This window comes from Pleurodeles waltl, chromosome 11 (assembly GCF_031143425.1).
Source record: "Pleurodeles waltl isolate 20211129_DDA chromosome 11, aPleWal1.hap1.20221129, whole genome shotgun sequence".
In the NCBI taxonomy this organism is placed as follows: domain Eukaryota; kingdom Metazoa; phylum Chordata; class Amphibia; order Caudata; family Salamandridae; genus Pleurodeles; species Pleurodeles waltl.
The window spans coordinates 313,993,763-314,014,061 of NC_090450.1; the positions used below are offsets into that span (position 1 = coordinate 313,993,763).

At 43.2% G+C, this 20,299-nt stretch overlaps 1 protein-coding gene across 1 annotated transcript in view; it reads right to left on the reverse strand.

Moving 5' to 3' along the window:
- Positions 1–1,569: 1,569 nt before the first annotated feature.
- The window catches only part of LOC138265100 (kyphoscoliosis peptidase-like), a 538,792-nt gene continuing 520,062 nt past the window's right edge, over positions 1,570–20,299 (reverse strand). Inside the window, exon 7 of the mRNA XM_069212640.1 lies at positions 1,570–3,587. Within this exon, the coding sequence (XP_069068741.1) occupies positions 1,570–3,587 (2,018 nt within the window). The remainder of the gene's footprint in view (positions 3,588–20,299) is intronic.

Consider the following 20,299-nt stretch of genomic DNA (forward strand, 5'->3'; position numbering starts at 1 on the left):
CACCCCTAACTTTGGTTTGGGATGTTGCAGTCTGTGTTTTCTGGATTTCCCCTTTCTGCTGTTTTCTGAATCTGGTCTGTTTGTTTTTTTATGTAGTTTTGGTCTTTATCTTTCACATCAAAAGCTAGGAGGATGGCTTGGGTATGCCTCAATTGTGATGAAGGGGACAAGGACAAGAGGAATCTGGGGGTAATGTATAATTACTTACCAGTAATCTTCATTACTCCTGGTCCTGTTGTCCCAGTCCCTCTCATCACTCCCCTCCCTCCATCCTGAATCACTGGCCTTCATATGTTTCCTTGGTAGTTCAGACAGAATGCTGGGTAAGTACTGTTCATGTAGTCCCCAGTCGGGGGGAGAGGGGCAGTATTACTGGCATTCTTCTGTTCCTTTTCTCTGGTGACAGATATGGTTCATCTCAATTGTGATAAATGGGATAAGGACAACAGCACCAGGAATAGTCAAAGCTAGCTAAGTAATGAGACATCTTTCATCCTTCCTTATCATTGCCTCCTCAATGCCCCTATATTTAGTACTACTGTATCCTTTTCCTCTAAGGTCACAATTTAGGGACTGCTGCTTGGTAAAATTATCTTAAGGACCCTACATAGTTGTTTAGAGTTTGCGAAGCTGCCAATCAACTATTGAGCCCCGTACTACACCTCCCAGAACTATTTTATGTGTTTGAACTCCCTATCTCTTTTTCCTGACCATTAGCAATTTAGATTTGACAAATAAAAACACAAATGCTGGCTTGCTTTGGGACCTTTCTGTAAATCATAATTCTGTTGGAAGCACAATATGGCTATCATTTCTTGTATTCTTAGCAATGTATACATAGGTCTGCCTGTATTGCATAGCTGCCAAGAAAAGGAGTGAAAGAAACAATGCAGGTGAAAGACTGTAGCAACACAGAGCAGCACTGGTGAGAATTTAGAATAAATTTGAAGCGTTGCTAGGTAACAGTAAAGAACGCATCATGGATGAAAGAGAAGCACGTTAAGACAATAGTGGTAATAAGCCTAAACAATGTTTTAAGTATGAACTATCTCTCAAAATTCACATACTTTTGAAATATGTAATATTTAATTGTTACTCTTGTCAGCGTGTGTGGAAATGTCTCACAAGAGACATTTTCTTTTATAACCAATCTCCTGCCGGAATCTTGTGTGACTTTAGAGCACAAGGCATGCCCTCACATTTAATTTGCACCCAAAGTTACTGCAAGTAAATGTTGCAAAATGTGTAATTTTAACAAACATTAATAGAAAATAAATCACAGTTTCCCACATCACTGTAAAGCAGCTATGCATGTGGCTTCAGTATGCACACCTGCTAAAGAAATGTGGCATTAGCACGGTTAAACAGAATAATTCATGACACATATGATACTCAAAATATGATATTATTGCAATCAAATTGCCATTTTGGTGTACAGCATACTCAGAGTAGGAAGAAAATGGAGTGAAATGGGACATTCCAACAATCCTTACTCAAGACCTCTGGTTAGTGTGTGAACTACAAACAATAAATACCACTTTATAAAATGAATGGGGAGCTGAATAAATGTTAAAGTGTTTCAACTTGATAATTCAAGATGGCTATTTTGCTCTGGAGATGGGCTTCCTTGACCATAACATCTATTTTGTTGTGCCCACCAGTGTTGAAGGAGCCTTCCCAGTACCCGTCATTGTTCAGTAATAGAGGCCACTCCTTTGAGTCACTTAGAAATACAGAGCGTACTCCTGGAATTTTGAGTTTGAAGGAAACCCGTTGATCTGCCGGTAGGATTCCTGAAGTGGGCTCTACAAGTTCATATTCATCCAGCCAAGAAGTGTATGTAAGAGGGAAGACAGGCCACTTAACTGAAGCATTGGTACAAGAGAGGAGGTAGCTGCACACACTCTCGTAGAGGTTGCCCATCTTCTTGTTCTTCTTGGCATATACACTGATTGCATAACTCCCAGCCTGAGGAAGTTGGACCTGAAACACAACAGTCTTTTTGTGTTGGTGTTTGAAAATGTGTCTGTTCTTGATATCTTTGTTCATTGACATGCCATCAGTGTGAAGCGTGGCAAAGACATCCAATGTTTTTTTCAGTGTGAAGCTGATAGAACAACGTCCGTCCATTGTATGTATGATAGGGCCAGAGTGGGAAGGCTGAGAGAACCCCAATTTCTTCATCCTCCAATTTGGGCCTACAGGATTTTGTAACTTGCTTGGAAAGGGTGGCCAATGTACCTTTGCGTTTGTGCAGGAAAGGAGGTAGTTGCAGACATATTGGAAGTAACCTGATTCCGACTTCCCTTCTGCATAGATTTGAATAGTGTAGGACCCTGCCTGTGGTAAATGTATCAGAAATTCCACCCACTTTTCTCTTTGAAACTGAAGTATGTGATTTCTCTTGATCTGGTCTGTCATTGTAATGTCATCGCTGTGCAGAGTGGCAAAGGTATTCATGTTTTTTTTCAGTGTAAAGCTGAGAGCGCAGCAGCCATCTATTGTGTGTATGACAGGGTCTGTTTGGGAAGGTTGGAGGAAACCTAAATTCTCCATCTGCCAATTTGGACCAACTGGATTATGTAACTTTCGTGAGAATGCTGGATGCTGTACTCGAGAGTCTGTGCAGCGCAGCAGATAGTTACAAACAAATTGTGCGTCAAATGGGTGTGTCTTCTTCACAGTGTAGATTTGTAGAGCATAGGACCCTGCCTGTGGCAACTGGATCTGAAATTCCACCAACCTTTCCCGTTGGACCTGCAGAATGTGCCGCCTTTTAATCTTTTCTGACATTTTTATTTCATCAGTGTGCAGTGTTGCAAAGATGTCCATATTTCGTTTCAGCGTGAAGCTGACAGCACAATATCCATGTTCTGTCTGAATGATTGGATCATGATGTGAGGGCTGTAGGAAACCAATCTTTGCCATTTGCCAGTTTGGACCAACTGGATTATGTAGCTTTTTAGGAAAGGCTGACCAGCGTACTTTAACATTTTTGCAGGAGAGGAGATAATTGCACACACATTGATAATCATCAGGTTTAGACTTACTCTTTGCATGTATATGAAGAACATAGGTCCCTGACTGTGGAAGCTGGATCCAAAATTGAACCAAGTTCTTTTGTTGTACCTGCAGGATGTGTCTTCTCTTTATTTCTTCTGTCATTTTGATCTCCTCTGTGTGCAATGTGGCAAAGATATCAATTTGTTCCTTCAATGTGAAGCTGACACAGCAGCATCCATCCAGGGTGTGGATAATTGGATCAGGGTGAGAAGGTTGTAATAATCCCTTCTTCTCAGACAGCCAGCTTGGGCCAACAGGGTAATACAACTCCTTGGGGATCTTCATATTCTTATCCACAGATCCACATTCTACGATGTATTCTAGAACACTGGTGTAGATCTCAGAAGAATTGAAGGGTTTGGCAAAGATCTGTAACTTGTGGCGACCCGTCATCCTAGGATAGACTTCTAGTTTCATACCATAATTCTTCAGCATTAACAGGCAGGACTTCTCAGCTCCATTAAAATGAAACATAAATAGAGTCTGTCTGCTCCCCTCAATGGAAATCGAAGACCGACCCTTCACTGTAAACAAAGGAGAAACATCGGTCAGACACTTTCAACCACTCTAGTGAATAAAAAGATCACATTCTATAGACTCCTACACCCTTGGTAACTATGATGTCACTCAGGGATAATTTAAGGGTTAGTGGTAATTGAGAATCCTTCCATTTCCAAGGGGGCACTGAATCTACAGGTCAAAAAACAAGAATCATTTTATTTACTATGACATGTGTATTTCTAATGGTTGATTGTGGATCCAGATATAGCAAGGCCTTTCACATTCTGCCCAACTCGAATTCAATCCCATGATTTTGATTACTTGAAAGCGTAGCATAGCTTAGTGTAAGGAAGCCATCTTAAATTTTGATATCAAGTGAGATATAATGCTGAATTGCATTCTGAACAAAGTTGGTGCCCTTATTGTAAAAATTCATGTGAATTAGTAAATGCTGTTTTCCGAACTTTCAAATAGCATAGTTGGCTCTATCCTCACCTGTAACATGATTGGTTGTACCAACCGATTACGGGGGTCATTCTAACTCTGGCGGGCGGCGGAGGCCGCCCGCCAGAGTTCCCCCTCCAGAACACCGCTCCGCGGTCCGAAGACCGCCGCAGTGATTCTGTGTTTCCCGCTGGGCTGGCGGGCGACCGCCAGAAGGCCGCCCGCCAGCCCAGCGGGAAACCCCTTCCCACGAGGAAGCCGGCTCCGAATGGAGCCGGCGGAGTGGGAAGGGTGCGACGGGTGCAGTTGCACCCGTTGCGAATTTCAGTGTCTGCTAAGCAGACACTGAAATTCTTTGTGGGGCCCTCTTACGGGGGCCCCTGCAGTGCCCATGCCATTGGCATGGGCACTGCAGGGGCCCCCAGGGGCCCCATGACACCCCATACCGCCATGCTGTTCCTGGTATGCGCCGCCATGGAGGATTCCTTAGGGCAGCGGAAAACCGGCGGGAGACCGCCGGTTTTCCCTTTCTGACCGCGGCCAAACCGCCGCGGTCAGAATGCCCTTGAGAGCACCACCAGCCTGTTGGCGGTGCTCTCGCGGTCGTTGACCGCCAGGGTCAGAATGACCCCCTACATGCCTGGCATGGGCTTGGCCTCTAAATGATATATCCTTCTTTTCCAGAAGTTATAAACATATTCATTTTACAAAATTGTGGCATAAAATATATAATTGTGCATGTGGCACCATAAAACGTGGTTATATTAATTTCATCCACCTTGTATGGAATTTCATGCAATTCCATTTATGTCCATGCAGTTCAATTTCACCCAAACTGGCATGAATGTTTGGAGTACTAAAATGCATTCAACAAGAAAGAAGACAACAAAACTTACATACATCAATTGTGTTATCAACAATGAATAGCAAAACATTGGATTGACGTTTTTGTCTGAGAATAAAGTTCATTATTTTTCGATCCGATAGAGCACCCCATCCCTCAATTTTTCAGATCAGATTTGTTTAATAATTTTATCAGGGATCTGTTGTAGATATGAAATATGTGACAAATCTAGGATAGATGAGGAGAAAGACTATTGTGTACTTTTCAAAAAAAATATTGACTATAATATCACCTTCTGCTGTTTGAGTGACTGGTTTGCCCTGCACAGCACGACTTGTGTCATTTTTGGTATTGTCTACCCATTTGGGCAACTGGTGCAACTCAGGACTGCTGCTGCATAATAAAAATATATGAATTTCACATCACTCAAGTAAATATGCAAATTACAACACTTTCATTTGAATTATGGGTGTCAATACAATATAAATGGGGATTTGTTGCATTCTCACTAGGTTGTGCTGTCTGTTCCCTCAAGGCCTGATGTTTCAATCAAGTATTGACATCAGCACCCTGTAGGGAACCTCAACCATGATCCTGATGCTTCACGTCTGCCTCTCTCTTCCTACATTCATCAGCCTTCTAGTCACTATTGTTGCTCCATTCTCACCTCTGATACCTAAAACATCCACATGTTCCCTGTTAAAACTGCTCTATCCAACACTCTCGAATACTGCTCGATTAAACCGTCAAATTGACACTTCGTTTAACTTATCTGACTAAATTCCAAACAAATCTCTGGTATCTACAGCGTTTCTTTCAATTCCGGTACTGTTTCACTTTGTCTTTGAAACCTGGAACAATTTGTGAAAAACAACCTTCATCACTGGTTACCTTGACTTGCACACACCCACATATTTTCTATTTTCCAGTTCCATGACGGATATGTCTAATGACTCAGGAACACCTATAACACTTTCAACAATAATTCTACCTTTCCTCTCCCACCTCACTTAACCTTCAAATAGGGCATAGAGGTTCTCCTAAAAATAATTCAAACATCTAGACTTCTCCCGTTCCATGATCCCTCATTTATGCTCCGGATGTCAAAGCACTCAAAATCATACCTGACTTCAGAGAATAATTCATACATTTCCCACCTTCAGCGGATCCCTCTTTCCTACTCATTTACATTTAGTCCCTTTTGATGTCTTTACCCACTACCTCTCAGCCACAAACCATGATGAGTCATTTAACACATTAATGCACCTGGGAACATTCAGCACTCCTACAGCCCATCCAGCAATACTCCAGCTGCTCCTAAATTTAAATATAACTTGCTCCCACATCTCTTCCCAGACCACAAAGTAGGTCGTTAACTATCTAGTTACCACTAAGTTATATTACTGCAATATCCAGCTTGGACCTCCTACAATATGCGTTCTCTGCTATTGAAAACGTGTTAAACATTTCCACACATGTACATTTTAATATCCCATACTAATAATCTCTCTTTCATAACTGACGAAAATATGTCACCCATTTGATAAATCACAATCAAATTTAAGCTCTTCACTCTAGTTTTAAAATCATTTCATTGTCTGTCCATACAATTTCATCGACCCTGTCTTACTCAGCTAATCTTCAACACCTGTTGGTGCTAGCGCATCTGACCTTATTTGATTTCTTATCTTAATTTATAAGGGGACGCGTTAGAGGTTCAATGGACCTTTTGACTGCGCTTAGAGTAAATCCCACCATAGGGCTCAATTTCAATACCAAAAAATAATAATATCAATCAATAGAATCAATAATCTGGGAGTCAGTAATCTCCACGCACCATGACCCTTTTGGCCATGAATAACCACACCTTTATGTGAAAATTAGAATGTTTATTTCCCTATATTAACAATGCTAATATCACATAACAATCTCAAAATCAGATGATAAACATATAGAAACAACACTGGTTAACCAAATCATCTAAAGAATCTCAATTTAATAAAAGCATGTATGGTTATGCATTCTAGGATTACAGTACAACTCAGTAGCAACAATAACTGTGCAATAGAAATAGCATACATTTAGATTTAGCAAAGAACTGACATCAACTTTTGTTAATAATTAGCAAACATCTTCTGTGAGTCTCCTAACTAACTTTCTGATAAGAATAGAATGTTTGTTCTTCATGCAAAACAATTTTGTCAACACAAATTTGGAAAAACATCTAGCTATGGCTCTCTCAAAATTAGCGAATAATACCTAGAAACAAAAGACAAATTACATCAACAACATCATTGGGCTAGTACCTCTCATCGGTATGGATCAGCTATCTGCGACTGTCAATTGGACATCTGTTCGGTCAGCATCAGCAGCAGACCATGAAAAGGAATGGTTCAGAACGGCGGATTCTAAACTATCCAAACTATTTGTAAAGCACGGTCTAAAGATCAGCATTCAGCACAAAGGTTTAAGCAATAAAGTTAAAGATAGAATTAAAAGTTCTCAGGAACTGTTCAGCTCCTCTGACAGAATTAACAAACTCCTCTCAGGAGGATGTCGCACTAAGTTAAAATCATCCAGAACACTTTCCATGTTGCCATTGGTCAAAGAATCGTACGTTTACATTTAGTCCAATGAAAGTAGAACTTCCTGCTGTTTGGGGCTTCCTGCTTTTTGGGGGCAGAGGGGACTCCAACCTCCAGGATTTCGGGCAGCCTCCCGCTTCCATCACTGCAATGCAGACACAATTAAGCGTACCGCGCAACGAGTGCTAGCTCTTCCTGCTGTTTGGGGGCAGAGGGGACTCCAACCCCCAGGATTCCCGGCAGCCTCCCGCTTCCATCACAGCAACGCGGACGCTATTAAGCGTACCGCGCAACGAGTGCTAGCTCTTGCTGCTGTTTGGGGGCGGAGGGGACTCCAACTCCCAGGATTCCCGGCAGCCTCCCGCTTCCATCACTGCAACGCAGACGCTATTAAGCGTACCGCGCAACGTGTCACGCAGGACGCGCGTGGGCCGCGCCCGGACCAAGGGTGGACCCGTCTGTGCCCGTCAGAGACCATACGAGGCCAGGCTGGGCTCCCCCTCTGGGCCCCAAGGTATGGTCTGGGGTTCTTTGTGTATTTGTGTTTTCTCAAATATTTTTGATATTGGTGCAGAGGCCTCTATTTATAATGGGAAAACGCAAGGCGAGAGGCAGTCCTGAACTGGGCCTTGCTAAATAGAAAATCTCGAAACCTAAAAAGCCACGCAACCACACACCAATTGCGTGTCCAAAGAGATTGACAGTTTGATAGAAGAAGTGGAACTGATCCTCAATAAAAAAGAGAGAAATGTCTGGAAGAGGTTGAAATCGGGTACTCTTATTCCGTTCCTATCAGCTGGAACACATCCTTCCACTGACGCCCAGCCCACTAGTGCCCCGCTTCAAGCACCTGCTCCTCAAATCTTCTCTCCGAATGCTAATCCCCCTACACACTCTGCACCTAATTCTAACTCTGAAGTTTTAGAAACTGACTCAATCATCCATGGGATTTCTTGTTCCAATTGTTTTTCTATACTGGAATTACAAGACTTGGATAGTGCCCAACAGATCCCCTCGGCACCATTGTTCTTTGAATGTGATCCCCCTAGAGAAGACTTATTAGCATTGATGTCTAGCTTAAAGAGCGAAGTAAGTGAGCTGAAGCATCTACTGTTTGAAATTCTTAAGCTTCTCAAGAAGTCTGACTCACCTCCTTCTTGCGAACCAAAGTCAATGCCTTTGTTAACTAATCATCTTCCTGCTCCTGGTCCCTTGCCAACTGGTTTGTTGTTGAACTCTGAGGCTGTTTTGGGTTCCAAACAAAGGACTCATCATAGTAGAGCTGTTGTGTCCCCTTCTGTAAAGCCTATGCCTTCTCTTTTCCATCTAGACTCGAAGTGGGACACCACACTAGTATCTGTCAAATTTCTCACACGCACAACGACAACTGCATTTATATGTGCAATGTCCCTCCGCTTCTAGCAAAATTGCGGGAAGATAAATCTTTACTAATTAACAAGGTTTCACATTGGATTCGCCATGACAGAGGCTGTGCTCAATTATCCATGCCGACATCGTATTGGCCAAACTGTCAAGCGGCCTATCCGGTGGGGAGGATACTATAAAACTTAAACTTATAAGTCCTCATTTGGTGACGGGCCTAATGCAGATGGAAGTACATAACCACATGAGGAAGCAACATGATATCTTTTTTAGTTGCAGCTGTCCCGCTTCGGGAAACATGAGGCCGAATCTTCCATCATGCACGACCATGCCGGTATCAAATAATGTCATAGGTTATTATGCTCCCACCAGACCAACATCTGGCCTAGCCTCTGTGATTAACATGGGTTCTGTTGCTAAAAGCCAGCCACTTCAGACGTTGTTTGACTATGTTTTCCCAGCTCTTTCAACTCTAGTATTAGATTTGATTCACAGGCCCCATTATATTAAAAAATGTTATCAAGTCCAGGACTTGCACCTCTACGGGAACTTCAATCTGCTTCTATTATGAACCTTAATTCTGCACTTCATGATGAGCATGTTAACACTTACCACCTAGATGTTTTAATTAGTGAACCTATTCTTTCCACTGTACACTCAACAGGGAAGCTTTTGTCCTGGAATGTGGCTGGTATCAACAGTAAACTAGTCGACTTCGAATGGGGGGTTTCTGTCGAAGATTTCAGTATTTGTATGTTCCAGGAAACATGGGCCACACACAGTGTGTATAGGCAGGGGTACTGCTCTTATATAAAAAAAGCTTTGCAGTCTTCTGCAGGCAGGGCAATAGGGGGATTATGTACCTGGGTTAAGATGACAGAGGTGGGTGAAGTAAAGGAGATACACGTAGACTCCCCTGAAATTTTGGCTATAGCAATTCTGCCAAATCTAGGGACCCCTGTCCTATGTATAAACATCTATAATTGAGACCAGACCCTCCTAACCATTGGTCTGCCACCATAGATCTCTTGAACACCTTAATTTTAGACCTCCTTCCCAAATATCGCTTTATTATTGCGGGTGATCTTAATGCGCCAATTGAATTTAATTCTGCCTTTATTGAGGCTACACAGATTGAAGATGAAGCATGGAATATCCCCTTTCTTTTAACCCAGCGAGTGTCATCCACCGTTTGAAGTAGGGTGCTGCAGATAATAGATCTCATTATACTTCATGGTCTTCGTCTTGGCAATGGGCGCTTTCCAGCTGATACCCCTGCTGGATCAACCTTCTTTAGGGGATCATATAGTAGTACCCTGGATTATGTTCTTCTGGACTTAAGGGGATGGCATTCTATAATAGATGTGAAAGTGGGCCTACCGTATACCAGTGATCATGCGCCTCTCCAAATTGTATATGACAGAACCCTTTTATCAGGAGCAGTGCCTTTCCCTGTTTCCAAATTTCATGGCGCCTTGAAGCTATACAGCAATAGGCGCACAGTGAGATAGGATTCCTTCCAGAGGTCAACAAGTTACGGGACAAACTTTGTGTTCTAGTTTCTAGACATCATCTTTTTGACTACCATCTCTCATTAACTTTGTTGGAAGTTATGTCCTCCCATGTGGACCTCTTTGCCGCCCTCAAGGAGTTGTTCTCTAAAACTGTTATGAACCGAAGCAACCTCCCCTTTCAATCTAGTAGTAAGTGGTTTGACAAGAGGTGCTGAGAGGCTAAAAGTACCCTGACTAAAGTGTTAAGATCTAAAGATGGGGAAGACATTGCGAGGGCAAGAAGAAATTATGCCTCTATACGTAAAATGTGTAAACTCAAGTATGAGGAGAGACTATGGGGTAAACTGGCTGAGGCTGCCAGGGCCCACGATGCTAAACACTTTTGGCTTTTGATCGCGTGTAGAGACCAAAATCATTCATCCAACCCAGAGTGCCACATTGCCCCTGACATCTGGTTATCTTACTTTAGGGAGCTGTATGGTTTTACATTTGACCCTAATGCCACCAGCTCTGGAGAGATGCTGCCATTCCATTCACCAGCGATTCCTTTGCCTCCCTTCACACTGAAAGAAATTGAGGGAATCATTCTGACCCTGGCGGTCTTGGACCGCCAGGGCGCAGAATGACGTAAGCACCGCCAACAGGCTGGCGGTGCTTCAAAGCCCATTCTGACCGCAGCGGTAAAGCCGCGGTCGGAAAATCGGGGCCGGCGGTTTCCCGCCGTTTTTGCCCCGGCTGGGCGAATCCGCCAGGGCAGCGCTGCAAGCAGCGCTGCCCTGGGGATTCTGACCCCCATACCGCCAGCCTGTTTCTGGCGGTTTTCACTGCCAGGAAGAGGCTGGCGGTAAGGGGTGTCCTGGGGCCCCTGGGGGCCCCTGCACTGTCCATGCCACTGGCATGGGCAGTGCAGGGGTCCCCTAACAGGCACCCGGCCAGCTTTTCACTGTCTGCCTAGCAGACAGTGAAAAGCGCGACGGGTGCAACTGCACCGGTCGCACGGCCGCAACACCACCGGCTCCATTCGGAGCCGGCTTCTGTGTTGCGGTCTCATTCCCGCCGGCCCAGCGGGAATGTTGGAATGCCGGCAGCGGTCTTTTGGCCGCATGGCGGCCGATTGGTGGCTACCGCCGCCCGCCAAAGTTGGAATGACCGACTGAGTTGGCAATTATCGCCCAAAAATCAGGGAAGGCTCCTGGCCCGGATGGAATTCCCTCCAATTTGTATAAATTGATTTGAATAACTGGACCCCGGATGTAAACAGGATTTTGAATATTGTTTTGTCTAATGGGTCCTATCCTGATTCTTGGAAGGAGGCAATAATTGTGCCAATACATAAGAAAGGTGAGAAAGGCCTACCAGGGAATTATAGACCTATCAGCCTACTAGGTAACCTTCAAAAAATATTTTGTTATCAGCTATTAAGTAGGTTGAAGAAATGGATAGTGAACAACCAGGCACTAAGCCACCTCCAGGCAGGGTTCAGAGACAAGGTCAGCACTATTGACAAGGTTTTCCCCTTTACTACTATAAGGTGGAAAACTGTAGATGTGGATTCAGGCCATCTTGTTGTGGCATTTGTAGACCTGAAATCTGCCTTTGACCTTGTCCCGTGTCTTAAACTGTGGGAAGTTATGAGTAAAGCTGGAGTTCCCTGCTCCGTGCTTAATATAATTAGAGATCTTTACACAGGCAATTGTGCCAGAATACGATGGGGATTGGCAGGTGAACTGACTTCTGAGTTCCCCACAGATCGTGGTGTGAGACAGGGTTGTGTACTTGCACCCACTTTGTTTCTCTTATTCATCAATACATGTATTCCCTACCTTTTGGATTGCTCTAGCGATGCCCCCAATATGGGAGGGCAGAAGATTCTATGTCTTCTATTTGCTGATGACACTTTGCTAATATCCCGAACAGCCATGGACCTTTCAAATTTGCTTGCGAGGTTTATGGAGTTTTGTAAAGACCATGGCCTGGAAATTAACTTACTAAAAACGAAATACATGGTGTTTGGAGACAAAAATCATAAGATGAAAAGACCTGTTCGCTTAGAGGGCGCCATATTGGAAAGAGTGGGCACCTTTGATTAACTAGGTGTTAAATTAGAAGATTCACATAACTGGCATGCCCACCTCCAGAAATCATTAACGGGTCTGAAACAAAGGGTGGGTGGTATTGTGAGATTTGCAACCTGATCCCCCAGATTTGCTTTGACTCCTGCTCTTGAAATATACAAATCTCAAGCCGGGGGGGGCTTTGTATGGTGCTGAGCTATGGGGCCATTGTAATCTGGAGGACTTGGTAAGGGCGGAAAACCTATTTTTAAAGATGCTGCTAAGAGTCCCTTCAAGTACCCCTTCTTTGCCCTTCCGAATGGATTTAAATCTCCTCCCAATCAACCAGATTGCTGCCTTAAGGCCACTGCTGTTCTGGATTCGTTTGTGGTCATTAGACGCTCTTATTCCATTTTGATGCAGGTTGACCAATTTGGTGGGCACCAATTTTAATACCAGAATTAAGTGGTGCACCTATGTTGAAAGGTCCTTATTTCATCTTGGTCTGGGGTCCTATTGGAAGGATCCTTCCTCTAGCCCAAAAAATGCCACCCAGATCTTGAAAGACGCATTTGGCTTGATGTCCAAACTGTGCAATTGGCCAAAGTTTTGCCCTCTTTCATGACTGACAGTTTTCTCCAATTTAAATGCCATTATGAGCTGGAGCTCTTCATGGACGCAGCACTCTCTCTATTCGCGCGTGCCCTCTACATTAGATTTAGAATAGGGTCTCTTCCTCTGTGCTCTTTAACTTATAAATGGCCCAACTCAACCAATAGGTCTAGGTCACGTCCGATGGGCTGTGAGAATGGAGAGACTGCTTCCCATGTTCTTTTTCAAAAATTGGCCTGAATATTGTAAACAGAGGGCTCTCTGGATTATCCCTCTATGAAAACAAATGGGTTTTAGGAACTGCTTACCTGCTTTGAGAGTACTCAAGTCAGATTCATCCATACAAATAGTGTGCCCTGTAGCAAAATTCTTTGAATCTATTTGGCGTTTTAGACTTGGGATTTTAAAGAACAAGACTTAATAGTAGATACAGTGTATAGTTGCCACATATAAGTGCATGGACATTAGTTTAACATATTTATTATCTAGCTGAGGTTGCATGGCCTTTTTAAACTTCATACTCATGGCAATTATTTTAGTATTGTTTTATTCTGTTTTAAATATTTTTGATTCTAGAGTTTGTTTCTAATGTTATCCGTTTTTCTTTTTATCTTCTGGATTGTTTTGTACTGTACTTTTATGGTATGTTTTTACCGAAATAAAGTAAAGTGATGATGATGAAGTACAACTTCGAATCTAAGATATAACTAAACTGTCTTTCACATGTCGATGATTGGCTCCTCTTCTCTTGTTTCCTTCCTCGGGCTAGTCAGGTAACAATTGTGCATCTCTCTGTCCTTCAGTCAGTGCATCCACTGTTAGCTCCTGGGAACATCGCTTTCACACCACTAAACTCTACATTGTATCTATAACTAATACAGTGTATTCTAGCAAACAGTTCTTATGGTAAAGAAAGCATTTGCTAGTGTTTGATCAACACAGTGAAATAATACAAATCTATTTATCTACACAGCCATTTTGTGTGAATTATTTAAACAGTCCAGCTTAACATGAGGCTTAGACCCAAGACCTCCCCAACTTAAGGCCTACAATTAATAAAGCAAATACATAATACATGATCATTAATATAACATTCTACTGCATTAATCTAAACATGAGCATGACATCTCATATTAATAAACAGTTAATAAGGACACTTCGTGATTACTGACGGCCACTCAAATAGGCACATTTTCAAAGTCATGTATTATTTTCTATATTAATTTTCTATGCAGATTCATAATTCAGAATGCATGAATATCTTTTAGTAAAAATTTACCATTAACAATCCCTCCTCTGATGACTATGTCATCACACTTATATCTTCCCACACAAACCTTTCCTCCGCTAATGTTTGTCCTCCATATCCCTTCTATTTCTTCGCTCCCTTTTCTAATTTTCTCTGAACAATTTTTCCATTTTAATTTCTTCCTGTAGATAAGTGCCCTCTTCTTGCCATGGTTACCCCATTTTCTGCCTGATGTCAGTGTGCTTGGCTGTGTTCACTGGGATCCTGCTAACCGGGACCCCAGTGATTGTGCTCTATCTCCTCTAAATTCTGTTGTTGCATACAGGTAACCCAGTATTTCACCCATAGTTGCATACTGGTGCCCCCTTTCAAGTCCCTAGTATATAGTACGTAGGTATCCAGGGCATTGGGGTTCCAGGGGATCCACATGGGCTGCAGCATATCTTTTGCCACTGATAGGGAGCCCATGCAAAGGCTTCTGCAGGGCTGCCATTGCAGCCTGCATGAAAAGTTGCATGCACCGTTTCACTGCCATTTACACTGCACCAGGTCACTTATAAGTCACCCTGATAGCAGGCCCTCCAGCTCTGAGGGCAGGGTGCAGGGTATCTGTGTGGGAGGGTGCCCCTGCACTAGCAGAGGTGACCCCTCGACCTCCAGGACCATTTTCCCAGACTTCGTGAATGCGGGGACGCCATTTTATGTGTGTACTGGACATAGGTCACTACCTATGTCCAGCTACATAATGGTAACTCCGAACATAGACATGTTTGGTATGAAAAATGTTGGGATCATACCCCAAGGCTTTTGCAAGCATTGTTTGTCAGATTCCATGCACTCTGGGGGCTCCTTAGAGGACCCCCTCTATTGCCAGTTCAGCCTTCTGAAAGTTTCCAGTCAGCCCCAGATGCTGCCACCTCTTGGACAGGTTTCTGCTCTCCTGGTGCTTGAAAAGCTCAAGCCCAGGAAGGCAGAATAAAGGATTTCCTTTGGGAGAGGGGTGTTACACTCTCTCCCTTTGGAAATAGGTGTTACAGGCTTGGGAGGGATAGCCTCCCCAAAGCCACTGGAAATGCTTTGAAGGGCACATTTGGTGTCCTCCTTGCATAATCCAGTCTACATTGGTTCAGGGACCCTCAGTCCCTGCTCTGAAGCAAAACTGGACAAAGGAAAGGGGAGTGACCACTCCCCTGCTCACCACGACCCCAGGGCTGGTGCTCAGAGCTCCTCCAGAGGGTCCCTTGGTTTTGCCATTTTGGATTCGAAATTGGCAGGAAACTCTGGGAGCATCTGAGTGGCCAGTGCCAGCAGGTGACTTCATAGCCCTCTCCTGATAGGTGCTTACCTGTTTTGCTGACAAATCCCCCTTTCAGGGCTATTTAGAGTCTCTCCTTTGGGTGGTTCTTCAGATTCTAATTACAAGACTCCCGCACTAATCCTCTGCATCCTCCACTTCAACTTCTCACTGAAGAAACTGCATCTGGACCCTCATGGAACTCTACAAACTGCAAAAAAGAAGAAAAGACGTCTTCTGCAACATTGTATCTTCAGCTTCTGCCAGCAACTGCAACTGTTTCCCAGTCGTGCATCCTCAGAGGACAGCCTGTCTTCAGCCTGCACCAAGAGAGCGAAGGAATCTTCATTGGGGTGAAGGAGTCAATCCCCTGCTTCAGCAGGCACCTAATGCAATGACTACTGGCTGCGTGAATCCCCACTCCTGCTGAACTGCATGGATACTACATCATGGGTAGTAGACTGAAGTGTTCCTGATGGTCCTGACATCCTACTGTCCAGCTTTGGTGGAGGTAAGAGCTTGCCTCCCCACGCAAGACAGTACCCCTGTGCCCTGCATGTTTTGCTGTTGCCAAGGCTTGTTGGCATCTGTCCACAAAGTTCTTCATGCACCCAGCAGTTGCAACCCTCAGCACTCTATCCTGTGACGCACATCTTCCTGAGTGGTTCTCCGGCGGCGTGGGAGCCTTTGTCGTAGTGCTGCATGGGCCTCCTTTTGCACCTCCTTTGTCCCCATACTGTAGGATTTCTGGGCATGATGCTGCCTGGTCTTCTGTGGGCTCTCTGAGTTGCTGAGAGCCCCCTTTGTCTCTCCCTCCTGGGTAGAGTCCACCTGGTCCTTCCTTGTCCCGGACAGCACCATTTTTTGTTAACCGCGAGCTGTACATGTATAAAGGCTTGTTGGTGGACTCCAGCGACACAAACCAGACTGCAATCCTCAGTCCGGCGTGGGACATCACCTTCTCCAACCAGGAACCTGAATCCATCTTCTTGCATGCAGTACTGACTGTTCTACTTACCGGTGGTTCTTCTTTTGCACTTTCATACGGGTTAGCAGGGGCTCCCGTTCTCCCTGGACTCTTCTGTGCTTCTTGGGCTTAGTTCTCTTCTTCCACAGGTCTTCAGGTCCAGGAATCCATCATTGGTGTCTTGCAGTCTCTTCTGGTTCTTGCATAATCTTCTTTCTCGTGTTTCTGTGTGTTCTGGAAAGTTACTGTGTTTTACTCCTGCTTTCCTGGGCTCTGGGATGGGTTTTCTTACTTACCTTTGGTGTTTTCTAATACTCCTAGTACCCCTCTACACACTACACTTGCCTAGATGGGAAACCGACATTTACATTCCACTTTCTTAGTATGTGGTTTGTGTTCCCCCAGGCCCATTTCTAACTATTGTGATTTTCACTAATTGCACTGTTTTCTAACAGTTTTTACACCTGCTTTTGCATACTAGTGTATATAATTTGTGTAGTACCTACCTCCTAAGGGAGTATAGTCTCTATTGTATTTTTGCCATTTGTGTCACCAAAATAAAGTGCCTTTATTTTTGTAATACTTAGTATTTTCTTTCATGTGTGTGAGTACTGTGTGACTACAGTGGTATTGCATGAGCTTTGCATGACTCTTAGATAAGCCTTTGGCTGCTCAGCTACAGCTACCTCTAGAGAGTCTGGCTTCTAGACACCTCTTACATTTCACTAATAATTGATAGCTGGACCTGGTATTAGGTGTAACTATCATATGTACCCACTACAAACCAAGCCAGCCTACTACACTTCCCTCCTCTGATCATTCTTCATTTTCTTCGATTTAACCACATGATACAATTTACATATTCCCCATGCTCCAATTATGCAAATTACAATAATCAATATCCAGTGTATTATTTTAAATATTATCCCTTTCCCTAGTTTGCCAAGCCAATACTCCATGGAAGCAAATCCTTTGTCAACCTTTTCCCAAACTCCTGGCTCTTTCAGCTCTTTCAAATCAGCACTATCATTAGTCAGATTACTAATTAAACTTCTAATTTCTTTGCTATTATCAGGAATATATGAACAACAACGTTCTGAGTTCAACATTCTTCAAACTTTGCCATCCTTTGCTAAAAGAATGTCTAATGCAAGGCGTTTATGAAGAGTCATAGATCTTACCACAACCATTTCTGTGTCCATTAGGATCATGGCTCCTGGAAAAATTGTCAACATGTTATCCACATTAGTAGACAACTTTCAAATCTTTATAGAGTTTAGGATAACTCCTACTAAAGGAATTATTGCTCCAAATATATCTCCAACTATATTTGAAGGAGATGCTCTCTTCTGGCTAAAGTGATTAAATTCAGTCATTTTTGGTAACCTTTTTAGATCCTCGAGTTGAAATATCTTTGGGAAAACTATCCCCAAGTAACATGTGCCACACCATCCTCTTGGAAGTCCGTAAAGCGCATTCGGGTCACAAATGTAATAAACACCAGGAATTGCCGGATCATGTTAATTCAACATGAATGTCCATTTACTCTGAAACAAAAACTCATGTCTACATTCACTCGTTCCCACAAACAATGTATCAGTTCTAGATGTAGGCCTATGTACACACACAGCTTTCCTACTTGTTGCACATCTAAAGCTAACCTTCCTTGTGTTTTGGTTTCACAAAATTCTTAATTATTTCTAAATGTCCTTTTCTCTAAGCCCTTTTCTAATTTCTCCTTTAATGCCTTCCTTCTATCATCTGTCTGATCTAAGATCTCTTTTCTATTGGTGTAAGCAAACATGTCAGGTTGTTTCTATGCATATAAGCTGTACCAAATGTCAATGTAGGCTCAAAGAACCCTCTCACTAATACTATAGTGTTCTCCCTAGCTACTCTACTCAAATATTTTATCATAGGGACAAACAAAAATACAACATCATAACTGGAATAGAAATACTGGATGTACTCCTGGTTATACAATCTTATTATTAACAGACTACAACTTATCCCATAAGTGAGGGCAAACTGTGATAAATAACTCCTTCCTCGACTGATGAAGGCATCTGTGTGCAAACATAACAATCTCTTGCTTCCATTGTCTCTACATACTGACTCAATAAGCGATAGAAAACGTTAGAAGAAAGTTCTCCTTGGGCATTATCTACATGCAGATATTTCTCATCCAACCTAAACCTCTCTATTTCTGTGAGTGCAATAGTGGTTTCTAAAGCTAATGTATGGTTGGTTTTACTCTTATAAAGAACAGTCATACCCACAATCAATACCAGGCACAATATCATACATTCAATTGCCAATCCAATACTCATGTATTTACAGCACCTATTCTTCCTACCCTGATGGCTAAGGTTACTCATGATCTGTAAAGAATCAGAAAGTAGAAGAGAAAATGTATAACTATGCAGCAAAAATCTAAAACAAAAATCCTCAGTCTTGTGTTATTTACAGTTCTCAGTCTTTCTTACAGGATCCCTTTTGTCAAAAATAGGCAGCTTGTCAAAATCAGTTTAGCAGCTTGTCAAATCGGGTCATCAAAAAATATTTTCCGGTTAGTTTCAATAGTCTCTTTTCTTTGTACCTTTCTCAGTTAACAGTTCTCAACCGTTCAGTTCATTGATTTCCTTCAAGTGCAAACATATTGGGGGTTATTCCAACTCTGGAGGAAGTGGTAATCCGTCCCAAAAGTGACGGTAAAGTGACGGATATACCCACCAGCCGTATTACGAGTCCATTATATCCTATGGAACTCGTAATACGGCTGGTGGTAAATCCGTCACATTTGGGACGGATTACCACCTCCTCCAAAGTTGGAATAACCCCCATTGACGTGGAATGTCTCCATCAAATCAAAAAGACAAAAATTCACTCTGCCAATCACTTGTTGTTGCATACACCCATTCAGGACCAGCGTACATTCGATTCGCAATACTTTTCCTTTTCAATTTGCGATCTCCATTTAACTCTCCATCATTCAAGTCTTCTCTCCTGGTCATGTGTCTACTACCTCCTCAATTGTTCTCACTGTAACTGCTTCTTTTCTCTTTGCTTGTGACTTTGGCCACTTATCTCCTTTCAATGAATCTTTCGTTAATGCTCTTTTTCAGTGTCGGACTTGTTCTCTTTGCTCGGCAGGATTTTCCCTTGACAGACCTGCAACTGGTTCAGGAGGAGTCAGACCACCTTGGCTTTGACCCGCCTCAACTCCTTCCCCCTCAGGGTTTGTCATTAGCTCTGTTTGTCTCTCAAGACCATCTGCTTCTGGGAGAGCCCGCCTCTGACTAGACTCTCCTGCTCCCTCAGTTGAGGTTGGTTCACTTCCACTTTCCTGTTGGTTTTCTCCTTTGTCTCTCACAGTAGTGGCTGAATCACTTTCAGTTTGCTCAGATTCAGTTTCAGTTTCTCCTTCTCCTGTCTCCAGTTCTGGAGTTTGTCTGGATGTTGTTGGTACGCTCAACAACTCCTCTTCATTGTCCAACAGACATGCCATTTTCCTCGTATGGCTTGCGTGGATACAGTTTGGAACTCCAGCGCACTTCACAGCTGTGGTAGTGATCAGCACTACCTGGTAAGGACCCTTCCACTGAGGCTCCAAACATGTCTTCCTCACATGCTTCCTGATCACAAGCCAGTCACCTGCTCTCAGGTTGTTCCCTTGATGTTGAGACGGTTGCGGTGTGGTAGCTTCCACTTGATGAGAGAAAGAACGAACCACATCAGCCAGACCTTTGCAGTAGTCCTACAACGTATCATCTGTTATGTTCAAAAGAG